Source organism: Apus apus, chromosome 1, assembly GCF_020740795.1.
Source record: "Apus apus isolate bApuApu2 chromosome 1, bApuApu2.pri.cur, whole genome shotgun sequence".
In the NCBI taxonomy this organism is placed as follows: domain Eukaryota; kingdom Metazoa; phylum Chordata; class Aves; order Apodiformes; family Apodidae; genus Apus; species Apus apus.
This window is the reverse complement of record NC_067282.1, coordinates 64,594,332-64,611,731: the sequence shown is the minus strand read 5'-3', so window position 1 is coordinate 64,611,731 and position 17,400 is coordinate 64,594,332. Positions and strand designations below refer to the sequence as shown.

The 17,400-nt window shown below is 39.6% G+C and overlaps 1 protein-coding gene across 1 annotated transcript; it reads right to left on the bottom strand.

The window, feature by feature from the left end:
* Positions 1-989: 989 nt before the first annotated feature.
* MFSD9 (major facilitator superfamily domain containing 9) lies at positions 990-12,099 on the bottom strand. The gene is made up of 6 exons (XM_051642999.1): positions 11,778-12,099; positions 9,407-9,494; positions 8,070-8,113; positions 6,680-6,809; positions 5,452-5,661; positions 990-4,908 (listed from the first exon to the last, which is right to left on the bottom strand). The coding sequence occupies exons 1-6, from the start codon at positions 11,925-11,927 to the stop codon at positions 4,118-4,120; spliced, it is 1,413 nt and encodes a 470-aa protein (XP_051498959.1). The 5' UTR covers positions 11,928-12,099; the 3' UTR covers positions 990-4,117.
* Between the last annotated feature and the right edge of the window lie 5,301 nt (positions 12,100-17,400).

Here is a 17,400-nt window from a genome sequence, read left to right as displayed (position 1 = left end):
AGTTCCTTCATTTATTTTTCATATCTAAGGCTTCCTATGTATTATAAATTTGAGAGAAAGAAAGAGCAGTTCCTAGCTGATTTAAGATGTAAAATAACAAGAAATTTGGCTTAAATTCTCCTTGTACATTAACACGGAAGTTTTTCAAGACTTCCCTTTAAAACAAGCTCCACAAACTTTCATTTTTATGAGAAAAATCTAAACTCCACCCACAATAATTTGGTTCTCGAAGTTCAGGCTCCAATATACTCCTTAACAAGATTCATGATTAGCTCTTTGTGAATGAGTCTTCAAAATTATAGCAATTACAGCACAGTCGAATCCTGGGTTTTGAAATCCCAAAGCACCAAGCTGCAAAATCTCATTTATACAGGGCTATTCATGGCACCTATAACCAAAGGGGGGCTGGCAGCACCTGAACATATAATCATAGAATGGTTTGGGTTGGAAGGGACCTTAAAGATCCTCTAGTTCCACTAGACCAGGTTGCTCAAAGCCCCATCCAACCTGGCCTTGAACACTTCCAGGAAGGGGGCAGCCACAGCTTCTCTGGGCAACCTGTGCTATTGTCTCACCACCCTCATGCTAAAGAATTTCTTCCTAATGTCTAATCTAAATCTATTCTCTTCCAGTTTAAAACCATTACCCCTTGTCCTTTCACTACAAGCCCTTGTAAAAAGTCCCTTCCCAGTTTTCCTGTAGGCCTCTTCAGGTGCTGAAAGGCTGCTATGAGCTGTCTTTGGGGCCTTCTCCAGGCTGAACAACCCAAACATACCCAGGGAAGCTAATTCCCATCAACTAGAATAAGATGGCATTACAGAGTGCTTGAAGTAACGAGCAAGCCAGTTAGTGAGTATCCCTTGCCCTGTTTTGTTGCTGCATTATCTGCTCAAAAATCAACATGTTCTCAGAAAATGAGAATGGTACTGACCTTTGTGATGGTGCCAGGGTGAGTCAATTCAGAGAAAAAACAGGACAAGAAACAAAAATCTGCATAACTGGCACATTTATAAAGGATCTCTTCAAATATATAGAACATACACTAACATGGAATAAACCTTACATTTGCTTCATAATTTAAATGCAACAAATTCAGTACGTATCATATGCTACCAGCTGTTTTTCAGAAATAAACTACTACATTGTATATACAGCCTCTTCAACATCAGACGATCATAAAGGTCAGAAAAGCAGTGTTACAAAAGTGGAAATGTCAAAAGGTAAAAAGCAAAAAACACCAACCCAACCCTGCTCACAAGCCCCAAAAACTCAAGCCAAAACTTACATCATAGCAAGCAGTAGAAAAATCTTAATTTGCAGTGATTTGCAGCTAGAATTATTTTTTTTAGTGCACATTCAGATCTCTAATTTGTTACTGTTATCAGATATCAGAAATTAGATTCAACAAACTGCTAAGTAATTGAGTAAAGCCCACTTGACTAAGCAAAAAATAGCTGCAACTGCTCCTTCTTCAACTTAAAAGGGGAGTCATATCTCCTCATCTCCAAGGATGTCATTTACTCATCACTCTGAATTTGCAGTTATGGCAACTAACAGGCAACATGGGGATCCAAACATATGATTCTATGATTCTATGGTCTCCAGGCACTAGGAACAGTAGCTTTAAGCACTCCATCTCACAACGGGTAAGCTCTCTCTTTTTACTTCTTTTTCATTAATTGTCAAGCCACTTCTTGGTTGAATCCTAGGCTTCTGTGCCTTTTATGTTGAAAGGAGGCAGATTCAAATGATCCTTGTATGGAATAGCTTGAAGAAAAAGAAAACCTCTTCATTTCATATTGACCTGAACACCTCTATTTTGTGCTATAGTTTCAGCAGAGGAAGAGAGGAAAAAACCACAGCGACAAAATGTGGAATGTCACTTAATTTTATTTCTAGTCCTAAAAAAATATATTAAAAATTAGGTCAGTTTTTCTCTAGCTGAGTCTTTAAAAAGAATAAATGTTTCTGCAGCACACCAGAAATCACTTTGGCATACAAGTAAAAGCCTTTCTCCTGTAACATCAGTTGCAACATGTCTCTGAGACCACAGCCCTTCCACAGATTTCTCAATTCAATTACTTAATTTCATTTTTATTTACCATATAGGGAGACCTGTTTTTCAAAACAGAAGAAAAATATTTGCTGATTGTGGCAAGCACATTTTTTTTCACTTATGTATAAACAAAGCCAGCAAAATTTTTAGGTTTTTATAAGTGGAAAAGTGGAAAAAAAAAAATCAACCAGCTGTACATGTTAGTATAAACTGAATTTTATGGTGTTTAGAGAATTCAGCTTTAATCAGCGCAGCTACTTAGATGGTAAATTTTACCTGTTACCTCATATAATCCAACAAGTATACTAAATTTTTCAGACACAGTAATTTTTGAGGGTTTTTACCTACCCTTTTCCTTCACTCCTTGCTATAGTTGCAAAACAGAAGTCTGTTACTTACAGAAGTATGGTTTTAGGTGTAAAAAAAAAAAAATAAAAAAAAAATGCAAAGAAAGGAAAGAGGAAATTTAGGACAAGAATGTTTTCTTGGCATCTACCAAGCAAGACAAGAAAAGACAAGACACTTGAAAATGCCTCAGGTTCCTAGAGAGAAATGAAACACAGGTTATAACAATATGGAACTCTGAGGATATGTACTGAAATCATAGTGCTAGAAAGACACACATTCATTGTGTCAATATATAATATTAAACCAACTCAGAGTTCTCTACGTATTCCCATGGTACTGCCATTGGAATCACTGAGGTTTCATCAAAGTTTTAAATTCTAGCAGGCACTGGAAAAGGTAAAGAAGAAGAAAAAATTTAAAAAACGTAAACCAGCATCTATGATTCTCCTGAAGCAGCAACACTATTTGCCCAGATGTGTTCAAGGAGGTAACTAAATTGTTCTTAATATAAAAACAAAACAAAACCCAACAATTATATATAGCTGACTTGGTACTTTCATTACATAATACTGGGAAAAGTATTTGGAATGTTATCAGTATATCAGTGCAAAATACATGTTTTGTATGTTTTAAGTGAAATGCAAACAGTGGTGAGTGGTAAATAATATAAGCTTGAACAGTAAAATAGCATGAGAGTGCTACAACTCCCAGTAAACCTCTGAGAGTAACCTCTCATTAGTTAAGCACTGCAAACAAATGAAGATTAGAATACCAACATATAAAGTTTTTGTCACTGTAACATCATTTTTGCCTCCAGAGGTGCCTTACTCCAGATCCGTGAACTACTGCTAGTTGCTTCAACACACCTTTGCAGTCAAAGAATTAAGAAGCAAATTTATTCTTAAAATGAAGGTAGAAAAATTGCACAGGAAATATTAAATAATTTATCACAAATTTGCTCAGTAGAAATTATTACTAAACAGAAGCCACCAGGTCAAGTTTCAATAAAGCGTATGTTCATTCTCAGTTTCAGTCTGAATGACTTCATCTTATTCTAAAATTGTCCATTTTAGGCCTTTTAATACATGAAGTTAGCATATACCTACTTCTGTTACCTGGAAAAAACAGGAGTCAGCAGGGCTTGGATGGCTACCTAATAGAATGGTGCCTAATTACTCTGCAACAAGTGTTGTTAAGTATGCTTAACAAAATCACAAAAAGCAAATACTCTTGTTAATTAAGCTACTATCACAACAGACAAATGACAGCAGACCACAGCATAAGAAATTAAAGCTAATGCGCTATATTGCAAATTCTTCTTCTGACTAAATAATAAAAATTCACCACTGATTAAATAATAACAATAAATTTCTGTCTTTTAATAATCTATAAATCTAAACACCATCTCAAATGTGAGCTACAAGCGCGATTTGTGTATTTAATTCTTTTTTTCCCTCCAAAAAGGTTAAAAATCCATTAAAGAATCCCAGCTAGTACAACACCTGTCCCTCTCACAGGTTTTCTAGTGGCACCGGTTAGAATAACATTTGTCTAGAATTAATATCCCTGCAGCAGAAATATTTATGTGCACTTGCCTCCATGTGGACATAATGCGTCCTTTTAAAAGATCCCGTTACTACTGCACAAGTCTGGCAGGTGTAAGCATCATGCCAGGTTGATTCACTTTGCCTCTCCTGTAACCCAACTCTGCAGCTATTGATTTTTTAACTTAACATTTCCGTGGCTACAGTATTTTTGTTTGTTCACATTCATGATCAGAATTGCTACTAAAGCTAGTCCAACCCCTAGACTTGGAGGGCCACAAGGACTGAACTCCTGAGCAATTCCAGCAAGGAGAGGGGCAACTATACGCCCCACTGATGTCACAGACTGTCCAACACCTAGGAGCGTACCACTGGCCTCATTCCCACCCATGGTCAATTCGAGATCAATGATGCAGGTACGACCTATAGTAGTTGAAAAGGCTAAGAATGTGGAAGACAAAATGATCACCCATATGCTCAGTGCTGATGCATACAGGAGAATCAAGGTGCAGGTAAGAGTGCTGGAGTGCAACAGAAGTCTGTAAGTGTTGTGTTGATACAGTCTTGTTATTGGTCCAAGCAGACAACCAGCCAGCACTCCAAGTGCACTGCTATAGCTCATTAAGTATCCAGCGAACAAGGGTTTCACCCCAAATCTCTCCTCCAAGGCCAGACTAAAATTACTGTAGTAGAGCAGTATGGCAACAGACATCAGCAACCGCACTAAAAATATATCCCACAGATCAGAGCACGCAATTCCTTTAATCCTCTTCAGCACTGTTGCAACTTGAATCCACGGAGACTGGAAAAGACTATTGCTTGCCACAGTTCCATTAGAGGCTGACTTCAAGTGCAGGTCACGATTTGCTTTTGCTGAGAAACTGTCTGTTCCTTTGCTGCCTTGTTGATGTTCCATACTGCCAGTATGTTCTTCGCTCCAAGGTAACAACCAGACCAGACCTACACAGATCAAGAAATTACCTGATTTCATTCAATGCATTAACTTTACACAGAAGGCATCAGTCAGGTTGTAACAGTTCACTTAGTGTAAACATCAACATTCAAAAAAGGACTTTACTAATCATTTTAATTCAAAAATTATGAAGATTAAGTCTAGTGTTACGAGTTCAATTTTAAATGCTGTAAAAACCAGGAAAGAAAACACTGAGGTGACACCTCTGCCACATATAAACAAATCTAAAGGCTAAAGCCAAAATTCTGATTTCTAATCTTCACCTCTGGGTACATGAAAAATTCCCATTCCTGTGTCTGAATGTAAAAGTCATATATACAATAAAAAGGAGAAACATCTGGAGGTTAACTGTTCCAAAATTCCCACCCTTCTACACAGGCTCAAACTGAAATGGTACTTGCTATCAGTATACAGGACATATATGCCATAGAGGATAAACACACTACGAATTCCAGGCATTACAAATTGCATAAAAGCACAAAAGCAATGAATGAAGGGACCCAAGATCCAAAATATAACATACAACTTACCAGCATTCAGAAGGAAGATAGAGGCACAGATGAAAGATGTTTGATAAAAGCCACCTTCCAACTCTGTAAGGTAGCCACCAATGACAGGCCCCAGAATGAAGCCCACGCTGGAGGCTGCATTGAAGCGTCCCATGACTAAAGGACGGTCTCTCTCAGAAACCAGGTCAGAAAGCAGGGCTTTAGAGATGGAGAGGGTGTGTTTGAAAATACCTGCAACGTAAGTTAAAAAGCAAACATGTATCAGTCCTTCCAAAAGATTTTAAAAGCCAGAAGCTATGTGAAATAGCAAAGCTCAAAATCTATTTTTAAGATTCCATAAACCACAAATCATTCAACGCTACAGTCATGCAGCACGTTGGGCCATGACCATCATCCTGGCTGTTCAAGGATGAACAGAAGAAAACGCCAAAGAAGAGCACAGAACATACTGCAGAAATACTAATAATGTAATCTTCTCTGCTCCTTCCCTCTGACCAGGGCAGTGCGGTTAGCATTCATTAAAAAGTATTACCTCAGATAAGTCATTAAATATTAACCAAATAATTAATTAGCAAATCGTCTTTAAAGAACTAATATAAACAGTTCAAAAATACAGACGGTTGCAAAATTGAGACCATAAGGCCGTAAAAATGCCCTTTAGTAGATGTGTTCACAGCAATAGCAATGCTTATTATATCAGAATATATGCAAAATGTGTTCAGCTATTATAAAAGCTCTGATACAAACCTTGGCACAAACATAGTTTCAGTGCTGCAAACATATATGCCTTTTGCAGAACAGAAATATTCTGTTGAAGCAGCAAACTAAAATTTCAGCCCAATTTTGTAGTAACCCTTTCAGGTATATTTTCAGCATGAGAAAAAAAAAATAATGCACATATCATTCCATTCTGCACTGTAACTGCAGGCCAAGATTTCCAGCAGTGACCTGGTGCATTTTGCACCCACTATGACTAACCATACAACAGCCTCTTTCAAGGAACTGCTGCAGACCTGAAAAAATTCAGCCACTCAAGGTGGTACAAAAGCTCTGACAGTTTTTGAGCATTCATTTTAAATTATTTTCAGAAAAAAAGTTACAAGAATTATTTGTAGAGATACTTCCATTACTAGGGTTCAGCTGGTGCTGCTGTATGATGATGCTATGTAGCATCATGATTTCTCTAGTAGTAAGTCTCAAGCTGAGACTACAGGGAATTCAAACTGGAAAATGCGAAGTGTTTACTCACCTACAGGGACTCTAGAAATGGCAAAGAGGAACACAGTGGTGGATGTTCCAAGAAGGAAGTAACCCAGTGCACTGAGAAGAATACAAGCAAGCAGGGAATAACGTCTTCCTACTATATCACTCCAGCAGCCCTTTGATAAAGCAGGAAGTGAAGTTTAGCCTTTTATAACATTAAAATATTTACAGTGAACAATTAGTACTTCTAAATTAAATTGAGAAAAGATCAAAGGACTGTCAATGAAAGTTTAATAAGCTTATTACACAACACTCCTAAGTGCTGAAAATCTGGAAGTGATGAGCAGAGTTCTGCCCTGCCAGCAGTGCACCTGCTGAAGCTATTATTTAATGTCACGTGTTCCGCATTAAAAAAAGTAATTTCTCTCTTTCAAAAATACAATTCTGCAGTAAGCACCATGCAATATTAATAGTAGGGGCCCTCTGAAAACGTCACCGCAATTGATCACAAATATTTTTTTGCAACAATGAGCTACTATGTATGTACTAGAAACTTGTTGAGCATCCTGAAAGGAATTATTTTAGCTATGACGAGTTTGTCGCCTGAATACAGACAAGTAGGAAGTATTTATAAGAAGGGTAAACAGTAAATTTGCATGTAGCATCCTTAACAAATCAGCTTGATTCCAAATTGGAAATCTTTGAAAGAAAGTAGGCGATCATCTTGCAGTTGAAAGAAAATGCCAAGATTGTAGAAGCAATTATCACAGGTGGCCTGTGAAACGAACCCTGAAACAGTTATTTTCATGAGATGCTCAAACTCTGCTCTCTTGAAAGCCAGGAGCTACCAGAGCAATATTAAAATTGCCAAATACAGGGTTCTAAGTTATTGATAGGTAAAGCACACATACAGGAGGCTCAGCCTCGGTGCTTAGTCTTTGCCCTCTTACTTCGATCATGATATAAAAAAATCAAAAGCTAACAGGAAACAAAACCAAACAAAGTTCAAAGAACTTTTCAAAGAATGAATTTAAGCCATATGGCAAATTACAGGGCACTACCCATTAACCAGGAAAAACAAATTCTAGATAACAGGCTTATGAAGAGCTGACTTGTGAGACCGCTTTTTGGACAGTCTCACGACTGAAGAGAACCTTGTGTGGCCAAGATGTGCTCAGTAATATATGACTGACACCAAACCAGGACTCTAGTTTTTACCTCAAGACTGTATTCTGTTTAGTTCTGACAAATGTGGTAATTCCCCATAAGCAAGATACTTTCCACACAAACTAAAAACTGGATCCAACCAAAAATGCTTATATGAACGCTATAAACATTTTAAAAGTTTCAAGAAAAACTATTACTAATATAATCCTTTTTTCCCCTAAAATCCACAGAAATACCAATATACTTAGTAGTGCAGTGTCAGAACTCACCACAAACGTGCTGGAAAATAGTTGCATTATACCATAGAGAGATCCTAAAAGAAGTGAGTAAAATACCAATGTTAAAATTAAACTGATTTTTTTTTTTTTTAATGAAAACTGAACAAAATTTTTCAATGAGGAAACATGAGAAACTGGGAATAATTTACTAGAAGAATAGGAAGAGGGAGCAGGACAAACTAAGGGTGGAGCTTAGCCCATAACTAATGAAATCGCTTCTGCAGAAAACTTGTACAATTCAGTAACAAAGAAGGATGTTGCTTTGTATGATGTATTAAACATTGGCATTTTCAATTGCTTTCTCAGAATTAGGAGAGAATTTAATTGCTGGGAGGCACTAATTACTTTTCACTTGGTGCTTCAGTGTGTTATAAGGTACCACAGAGGCCCTGAAGATACCACTGCAGACCCTGCTCTTTAATTTTAGAGGCTAAGAGTTTAGCAGCAATTAGTACTAGAAGAAAAGCAGCATTGGAAAGCAGAGAGAAACACCTGCCAGCTTCTTTTGTTTGTAAAAATACACTTCAAACCCCAGTTTCTTTTAAAGTTAAAAGTCAAATCAGACTGTTGAAATGAAAACATAACTTTTGATTAATTGCTGCTTAAAATAATATTCTGAAAACTCAGAGCAGAACCAGAATCATTTCATTAAAAGTGCTAAATGTCATCAAAATAAAAAGATAAGAAAAAACTGAGTAACAGCCCAAGTCAACCACACGTAGCTATAAAGAATATCATATTTGTATAATTACAAACCATAAGAAGTACCAAAAGATTTAAATAACAGCTTTATAACCACAGAACTTCACCTCACTGCTTCACTTTTAAGATAAAATCCTAAACCTTTGGAATTTACTGGTAAACATTCCCTAAAGGTGATAAATATTTTTCCAAAAAACAGCCACAAGGCATTTCATCAAACTGGGAGCAATCACTGGCTTTGGAAAGCTCAGGAGAATCAGTTGCAGAAATACTATTTGCAAAGCCTGTAAATAACAGTAAACTAAAAGCAACACCTTCAGCTCCCAAATTACGGAGTTGTGAATTCTTGGATGCTGGAAAAGCATAGTACAAGTTCTACTGCAAGATTTCCTTTTTTTTTCCCAAGAATGCTCTCTCCCAAGCTTCTGGCTATGGTCAGACTGTAAGTTTGAAAAGGGTTTTGGTCTAACATGGTATGGCTGCCATTGTAGTTTTACTTTGATATTTGCCTGTTTATGATGTTACTAGGAAGGAACAAATATGTTACATTGTCCAATTTGCAGTAAAGCATAATCCAGTTCACATTATCTTATTCTTTGGTAAATCAGTCAAGTACTGTAACTCACCTATTATTCCGGCGACTGTATGACTTGCTCCTAGGGACTTGATATGAAGATTCATTAAGGGAACAACCATGCTCACACCAAATAAATCCTGAAAAGAAGGCAGGAAAAGTTTTAATAATTGATCATTTTTACAAAGATGATGGCAACCTATCCTAGTAACAGTTAATGATAATATATATTTCCATACCAATACAAGAAGAAAATTTTTCATGGCCAACACAGCATGTTGTAACCTGTACAATGCATCCAGTATGTACAAAATTACAAAACCACATAAATTTAAAGCTAAGGGATTGCATCACAGAGGAGTTAAAACTATGACAACAGCAGTCCTCTTTCTCCCTCCAGATAGAATAATTCTGAAGATCTATATTTAAACATCAAATATTCCTTTAATATATATATTAAACTTATATCTGTGTAACTAGAAAAGTACTTGATACCAGCATTTTAAATTCAAAGTGGTCTCTAATTTCAATCAAATTCAAAAAACCTTTGATTTGTACAAAGAGTATATCAGAAAACCTACAGTATTTTAACTCTCAACCACAATGACAAAGAAGCTATGGTAGATCTAAACCTACCTACAGACTACTTTTGTGTACAACTTAAGAAATGTGGTGAAAAGGCAGAAACATGAAAAAAAAACCACAACCCTGCATAAGTGAAAAGCATTTTGTAAGAGGAGGGCAAAGGACACTGCTCACCCTGAACAGTAAAAGGATCTCCAGCTCATTCCTTTTGATTTTTTATCTTTTGTTAAGCTAACCACACTGGCTCAGTAGTTCTTTCACTACAACTGTCTGGCACAGCATATGATATCCTGTATCAGAGCAGAACCTTACAGAGAAGATCTATTGGAGTAAGATCACCCTTTATCAGTGACTGTTTGAGCTGACCTAGACTAGGCCTTCATAGTATGTCCAAAGCCTGAGTAAGTGTTAACAGTGTGTATCACTAAGTAAATTCTCACAGTCTATCATTACTATCTTTTGAGGGTTGAGCATGAGCAAACAGAGCACATGACTTAGAAACATCTGTAACACATCAGCAAACCTAAAGACGTCCAATGACCTCGTTCAGGTCACTGACTGCGACACTTAAAAGGACCAGTCTCAGAACCTGGCAGTCCTGGCAGGACTGAACTTGTCATAGGCCTGCAGGTAAAGCAAGTCTCATTAACCACTATCCCAGATGGGAAGTTATTTCTCATTTCACTTATAATTTCTAATGTCAAGTTATACCTAGGCTGTATTTGCTAGGTTACAGGAAGCTTCCATCACAGGCAACTGCTCTTTACTGGGGCATTTCACCACACTCTACACCCTCTACAAGGGCACTCACTTCTTGGTCAGTTTCAGTGTGTACTCCAGCTTGGTGTCAGCATGATATGACAGGTTGGAGAACTACAGTGCTTGTAAGTGAGCTAAGAAGCAATGCCTGTTCTAACACAACTCTTCCTGGAATATTTGCTCCAGGACCCAAACCAACTAGATTGTTTCAACTGCCCAGCTTAACAGTAGGTAACAGAGTATACCTACATTTCACAGTGCAAATTTGTACTAATTTTATATTAGTTTTCCAAGTTATCCCTTGGAATTTTCAATTAAATCAATTACATCTTCCTCAGGCTCATGAATCAGAACACAGAATACAAAGCTTCTTTAAAGTCAGTGCACTATGTTCTTTCAGTAAGGGTTTTCTATTTTTTTAGTAAAAGCACAGGTGGTTGTTTTTTTTTGGGGGGGGAGAGATGGGGTGAGGTTTTTTTTAGGGTTTTTGGTTTGTGATTTTTCTTGTTTGTTTGTTTGGTTTTTTGTTGTTGTTGGGTTTTTTTTAGTTTACACTAACCGCTGGATTTTCAAGGAAACAAGAACAGCTCTCCGAAAAGCAGAGGGCAACGCTCAGCTTTAAGGGTGCTGTGCTATTCCGTTTCATTCCCTGCGTAAAAACCCGTACTTTTGTACAACGGTCTGCACGCTAAAAACAAAACAACCGCTGCAAACTCCTACCGCTACAAACATTCGAATTCAATAAAAGGGGCTGAAGCGATGGACCCCGAAACCCAGAAGCTTAATCTGGTGAGCACCGGGGGAGCCCGCTCCGAGTCGGGGCACAGGGCACGGGGAGGGCGGTCCTGGGGGCGGGGGGGGGGGTGTGTGTGTGTGTGTCTCCCCGACTTCGGGCTTTCCAGCATCTCCTGACAAACCCGGAGGGGAACTCACGGCCCCGGAGCCGCTTCACTAGTTCTGCCTCCAGCACAGCCGCCCCGGCGCCGGGCGGGGCGGGGAGGGTTCCCCCTTTCTCAGCTGCAGCCGCACAGGCCGGACCGGGCCGCACGGGAAGGGCACCGCCGCCGCACCCCGCTTACCAGGAAGCCCACCGCGTAAAGACACCGCACGAAGCGGCGGGACGCTGCTGCTGCTGCCGCCGCAGCCGCCGGGCTTCCCGTCGCTGCCCGGCCTCCATCACCCTCCTCCTCCCCCTCCATCCGGCCGGCGGCGGCCGCTGCGCGGGGCATGCGCGGTGCTGGCGGAGCGGCGGGAACATGGAGGCGGCGGGGGAGCCAGCCCGGGCGAGCCGTGCTGTTTCGATGGGCGATCTTCGTGTTTCCGCTTTGTCAGGCCAGGGAGAGGAGGAATACTTATCCCTAGGGGTTTCTGAGGCCGTCGGGATCCCTGCCGTCCCACAGACACGCCCGTAGGACTTTGCCCTTCCTGTCTCTTCCGGCGTGTTTGTGGCGGGGGCGTCTTGCTGCCCGTCGTCTCGGGGCTTGAGGCTCTGAGGAAAGCAGGAAGAGCCGGGTAGGGTTGGAGGGGCTTTTGGAGGCAGAAGTGCGTCCTAGGAGCCATGGTAACGGGTCCACTGTGCCTAGTGGGCGAGGGAAGGGCTGTGGGTGTTTTCTCCCTGGGCTTCAGTCAAGCCTTTGACAGCTTCTGCCACAGCTCGTGGCTTAGGCAGGTGTGTACTCTTTGTTGGCTGAAAAAGTGGCTGAGCCCAGAGAGTCGTAGTCAATGGAGCTAAGCCCAGTTGGTGGCCAGTCACAACTGGTGTTCCCCCGGGGCTCAGTTTTGGGGCCAGTTCTGTTTAACATCTTTATCACTGGTTTGAATAAGGGGATCCAGTGTACCCTCAGTAAGTCTGCAGAGGGTACTCATTTGGGTTGATCTGCCTGAATGGAGGAAGGCCCTGCAGAGGCACCTGGGCAGGCTGGGTCAATGAGTCAAGGCCGCTTGTATGAGGTTTAACAAGGCCAAGTGGTGAGTCCTGCACATGGATCACAACAATCCCATGTAACTCTACAGGCTTGGGAAGAGTGGCTGGAAAGCTGCCTGGCAGAAGAGGATGTTGTGCTGGTTGACAGCTGGCTGAACATGAGCCCACAGTGTGCCCAGGTGGCCAAGAAGGCAAATACCCTCCTGGCTTGTATCAAAAACAGTGTGGTCAGCAGGACTAGGGAAGTGATTGCCCCCTGTACTCAGCACTGTTGAGGCTGCAGCTCAAATATGGTATTCAGTTTTGGGCTTCTCATTACGAGAACGACACTGAGGTGCTGAAGCATGTCCAGAGAAGGGGAACAAAGCTGGTGAAGGGCACAAGTCTTGCAAGGAGCAGCTGAGGGAACTGGGGTTGTTCAGCCTTCAGTAAAGGAGGCTGAAGGGAGACATTATTGCTCTCTACAGCTACCTGAAAGGAGTTCGTAGTAAGGTGGGTGTTTGTCTTTTGTCTCTAGTAATAAGCAACAGGACGAGAGGCAATGGCCTGAAGTTGTGGCAGGGGAGGTTTAGACTGAATATTAGGAAAAATTCATATCCTGAAAGAGTGGTCAGGCACTGGAACACCCTGCCCAGGGAGGTGGTTGAATCACCATCCTTTGAGTTATTCAAGAATTTGTGGGTGTTTTTTGGTGGGGTGTGTTTTTCATGGTTTGTTTGTTGGTTTTGTGGGGTTTTTTCCCCTTTTTTTGTGATCTCAGAGGGCCTTTCCAACCGTGCTTATTCTGTTCTTTCTGTTAAAAATGATGCTGACTTTTAAAAGTTAACACCAGTTGATAAAGGTTGAGAATGATCAATCAATAAATAACTGACAACAAGATAAAGTCAGTTCTAACTTAGTGATTTCAGAAGAAATAAATACCCCAGGATATAGAGTCTTCAGCAGATTTAGGTCACAAAAAAGGAGAATGGAATGTGTCTTTCCTTAAGGTTATGAAGAATTAAGCTCAAAAAAACCCCAAAAGCCTGTAAAGCAAGACGTATTCCTACATATGCAGTTTATTTATAAGGTATCAAGGCAAAGCTTTGCCTAGCATATGCATAGGGACAAAGATGTTCTCAGTCTCCAGAATAACTCACTTGTTTAATGTCCCATTTGCTGTGATATATTATAGTTGGCTTAACCAATACATCCTGCTAATTTAGCTCTCTGAGGCTACTTTGAATAAAAAATGCGCTCAGTAAGATTTTTCTTTTAATTCTAGATGTATCATTAATGGGGATCACAGTTGCATACAATTCCTCTAAAACAGACAAAATGGCTACAAGATACTGAAATATTAGACCACCATGGGAACTGACACTACATTGTCTGCTCAATATTGCACTAATTTTACCCTTGGACATTTTAACTCTGATAGAAGAAATGGAAAAGACCCAAAGATTTATCAGAGGAAACTATTAAAGAGATGGATCATTAAAAGATGTGGCAAGGTGTCCTGGTTTAATAGTCAGGGTGAACCACAAACCAGATGGCAGAATTGCTCCCTATTACTGCCTCTTCACCCTCCCAAGGAAGATAAAAGGGGGATAAGGAAGAGAGATTTAAGGATGGGAAATAAGAATAAATTCACTGTAACGCAGAAAAGGGAGTAACATGTAGGTGAAAGAACATACATATATATAAGCTTATATACAAATATATACAAAACCAATCTAACTGATCGCAGGAGTTAGCGTGTGAGTCTCTCCCTTGCAGCAAGGCCACTTCAGGAGAAAGATGCATGGCTTCTCACAGCACCTGATGGAGTTGGATTCTGGAGAGCACGTGGTGAATTGAAGAAGCCCTAGGGAAGAAAGCACAGGAAGAAGAGGACTGAGCTTCTCATTCTCCTGGCCTTATTTATAGGGCATGGCAGGAAGTGGGAGGTAATACAGATCCCTTTCTGTTCCAACCTTCCCGGGTTCTTTGGGGTCCTAAAGACCCTCTCTCTAGTTCCTCTTATAGGTCTCAACAACCTGCCAGGCCACTTAAACATTAATACAAGGGTTTCGGTACTATTTCTGGAGTATAAGGCAGGTTGGCTTTTGTGCAAACACTGAGCCCAAGTGAAATTTTTGAGGTTTTGTGTAAATGTCAATCTCTGCTATAAGTCTCAGAGTTAGCAATTCTGCATTCATCTCAGTTTCTGAAGATCACAATTATCTAATATGGGGAAAAATATTGTAGGCAGCAATATTTAATTCCCTGACAATGAAAACTTTCGTAGTTCTGTCTATTATTTCAAGCTATCTCCATGCAGAATGGCTTGCAAAGCAGAGAATAATTGAACTTTGTGATGCTCCGATAACTTTGTTAGTGCAAACTGTTCCCAGAGCAAAAAAAAACCCCAAACATTACTTAACGTACAGATATTTCTACCTTTAACAGATCTCTTAAAACTTTTGCAATGTTTTTTGGGGGGGTTTGTTTGTTTGGGGTTTTTTTGTACTATTTTTTGTACTTTTGCGTAACATATAAGAAAAAGACATTAATATATTGTAACATGGCAAATAGCTCTGTTGCCTTTGAAATGAAGGTATATGACTCCTGTTACCTCAGAATTTCCCACTCCTGTTCTGTCATTGCAATTACAAAATTTAAGATAGAGGTTCCCAGATAAAGTGAAGGGAACTAAAACGTAAAGGGATGAAATACAATTAAGACCATTTATCACAGTCTTAAGGAAAATGGAACCACTCTTATTATTTTGGGGGACAGAATTGCATACTTGGTTGATTAAAATGATGCTGGTGATATAGTACGTTACTTTAAGTTATTTAACTTTGTTGACACTTTAAGGTGTTTGACTTGTTACTTGATGATTCTTAAAGACAGAAGAGCAATAAATATTCAGAAATGGCAAACAGCACGTGGATTCAGAGTTGTTTAATGTGTCTCCAGACTGTATTTGTGAATGGGTAGTGTTCCCTGAAGAAGGGATATAACTAGACCTCTCATTTCTAACCCTTTTCTATGACCTGGCAGAAGAGAATACTCATTTTATGGATAATGCTAGGTCCAGGAAAATCAGGCAGACTACTGACGCAAAACAAACTGAGTACTCAATTTTCATTATATGTAAGTATTAGGAGTGTAAAGACACAGCTAGAAACAAAGCATAATGCACACTTTGAGGGTGCACCTCTCTGTTGTAGCAGTTGGTGATTATGAGATTAACTTGGCAGTCATAGTAAATAACCAGTGACCATAAGTTTTTATTGCTATTCTGTGGCCCAAAAAGCAAAATCTGTCTTTGGATACGAAATAGAGGAGCCTGAAAGAGAAAAGCAGGAAAACTTCATTACTTTGCATCAGTTATTTTGTTGGAATATTAATGCAACATGTGTCTAGTTCTACTATCCTAATTGAAGATCAATAAATGGAGAGGGTTAGAAAATAACTAAATACGTACTTTATTGGCAGAAAGAACATTTCTTACAGTATTTGGCTGCTGGAGATTGAACTGTCCTTAGGGCTTGTCTAGTGGGCTGTTCTTGCCTCAAATTATAAATGGGAGGAGAATTAGTCCGGGACAGAATGTCTGAGGTTCAGTTAGCTAACAAGAAGGGGTGAGAGATCTACAACCCTGTGCTAAAAACATCCACTGTGGCAAATGTTTGGTGTCACCTGCCAAGCAAGGGACTAAGGCAGTCTGCAGCTGCCCTTCGTCAGCCAGCTCTGTGGCTGTGTGTGCTCCAAACCATGACAGAGTGAAATCACTGATGGAAGCCATCTGAAATCTAACAAAGTTTTGAAAAAAAGATCCTTTCATTTCCCTTTTCGACAGGGGAGAAAATTTTAAGCCTTACAAATTCTTAAATAAAGTTTGTAAAATACTTTTATAAGACAGATCTAAGACAACTACAGCAATTTATTGCAGTAAGTGGAACATATTCTTGGATTACTGCATTACAAATAGATAAGGTCAAGACCCTCAAATGTTCAATTTGTCATCAAATTTAGCAAATCTAACAATGACTTATTTCATTCTGGTTTACTGCTTCAGATCACATGGGTAACATTCAACAGTAACTTCAACTTTTCATATACAAATTGAGCCCAGCAGAAAAGGTTATAATCCAGTGGTCCAGAACATTCTAAGAGGTACTGTAAATGAACTGGAGTTTGGAAACTGCTGTTAATCTTAAAGACATTTAAAGTGTAATCTATTTTAAAAGAGTTGCAGATTTAAAGGATGTGGAAAGAAGCCTTTTAATTGCCTCCACCCTCAAAGCTCTAAGTGCTGTTGGGCATGACAGAGTGACTTAGAAAGCATTTCTAAACATCTTGTTAAAGGAAGGAATTGTTTCAGGTGTTGGGGCTAGTTCACTCCTTCTAGAGTCTTCCATGGCAGCATAACTAAGACTGTGTAGCTTTCCATGTTTCTTTCAATTACTATTTAACAGATAAAATAAATATGGCAGGAATGGTTTAGATCCTATCGATTCTGCTCTGTAGCAGAGCGTGGCCTAGATGACTCCTGTTGACTCCAGTCAATTTCCTGTTGTAGTACAGTACCCTCATTTCACATGCACACACACAAGAGTTTAGGATTTGGGATTTTTTTTTTACTCTCAGTAGCTCTGTGGAAGCTGGAAGTGTCAAGGCATGTCTGGAGGCTAGTTCCTCAGGCTTCCTGAATAAAATCCAAAAATACATATAAAAAACTGTGCAATAGATGGAAGGAGTTACTGCCTCCAAGTGGATAAATAATAGCTTCCTGTTCTAAAACAGCA

What these genes read in the sequence shown, in the direction of transcription:
- MFSD9 (XM_051642999.1), bottom strand. Translation starts at nt 11,927, where the DNA reads ATGCCCCGCGCAGCGGCCGCCGCCGGCCGGATGGAGGGGGAGGAGGAG. An exon ending in TTTACGCGGTGGGCTTCCTG is followed by an intron (nt 9,495 to 11,777) that starts GTAAGCGGGGTG and finishes CCTTCTTTTCAG; the next exon opens with GATTTATTTGGTGTGAGCAT. An exon ending in TATTTTCCAGCACGTTTGTG is followed by an intron (nt 6,810 to 8,069) that starts GTGAGTTCTGAC and finishes GCTTTATCAAAG; the next exon opens with GGCTGCTGGAGTGATATAGT.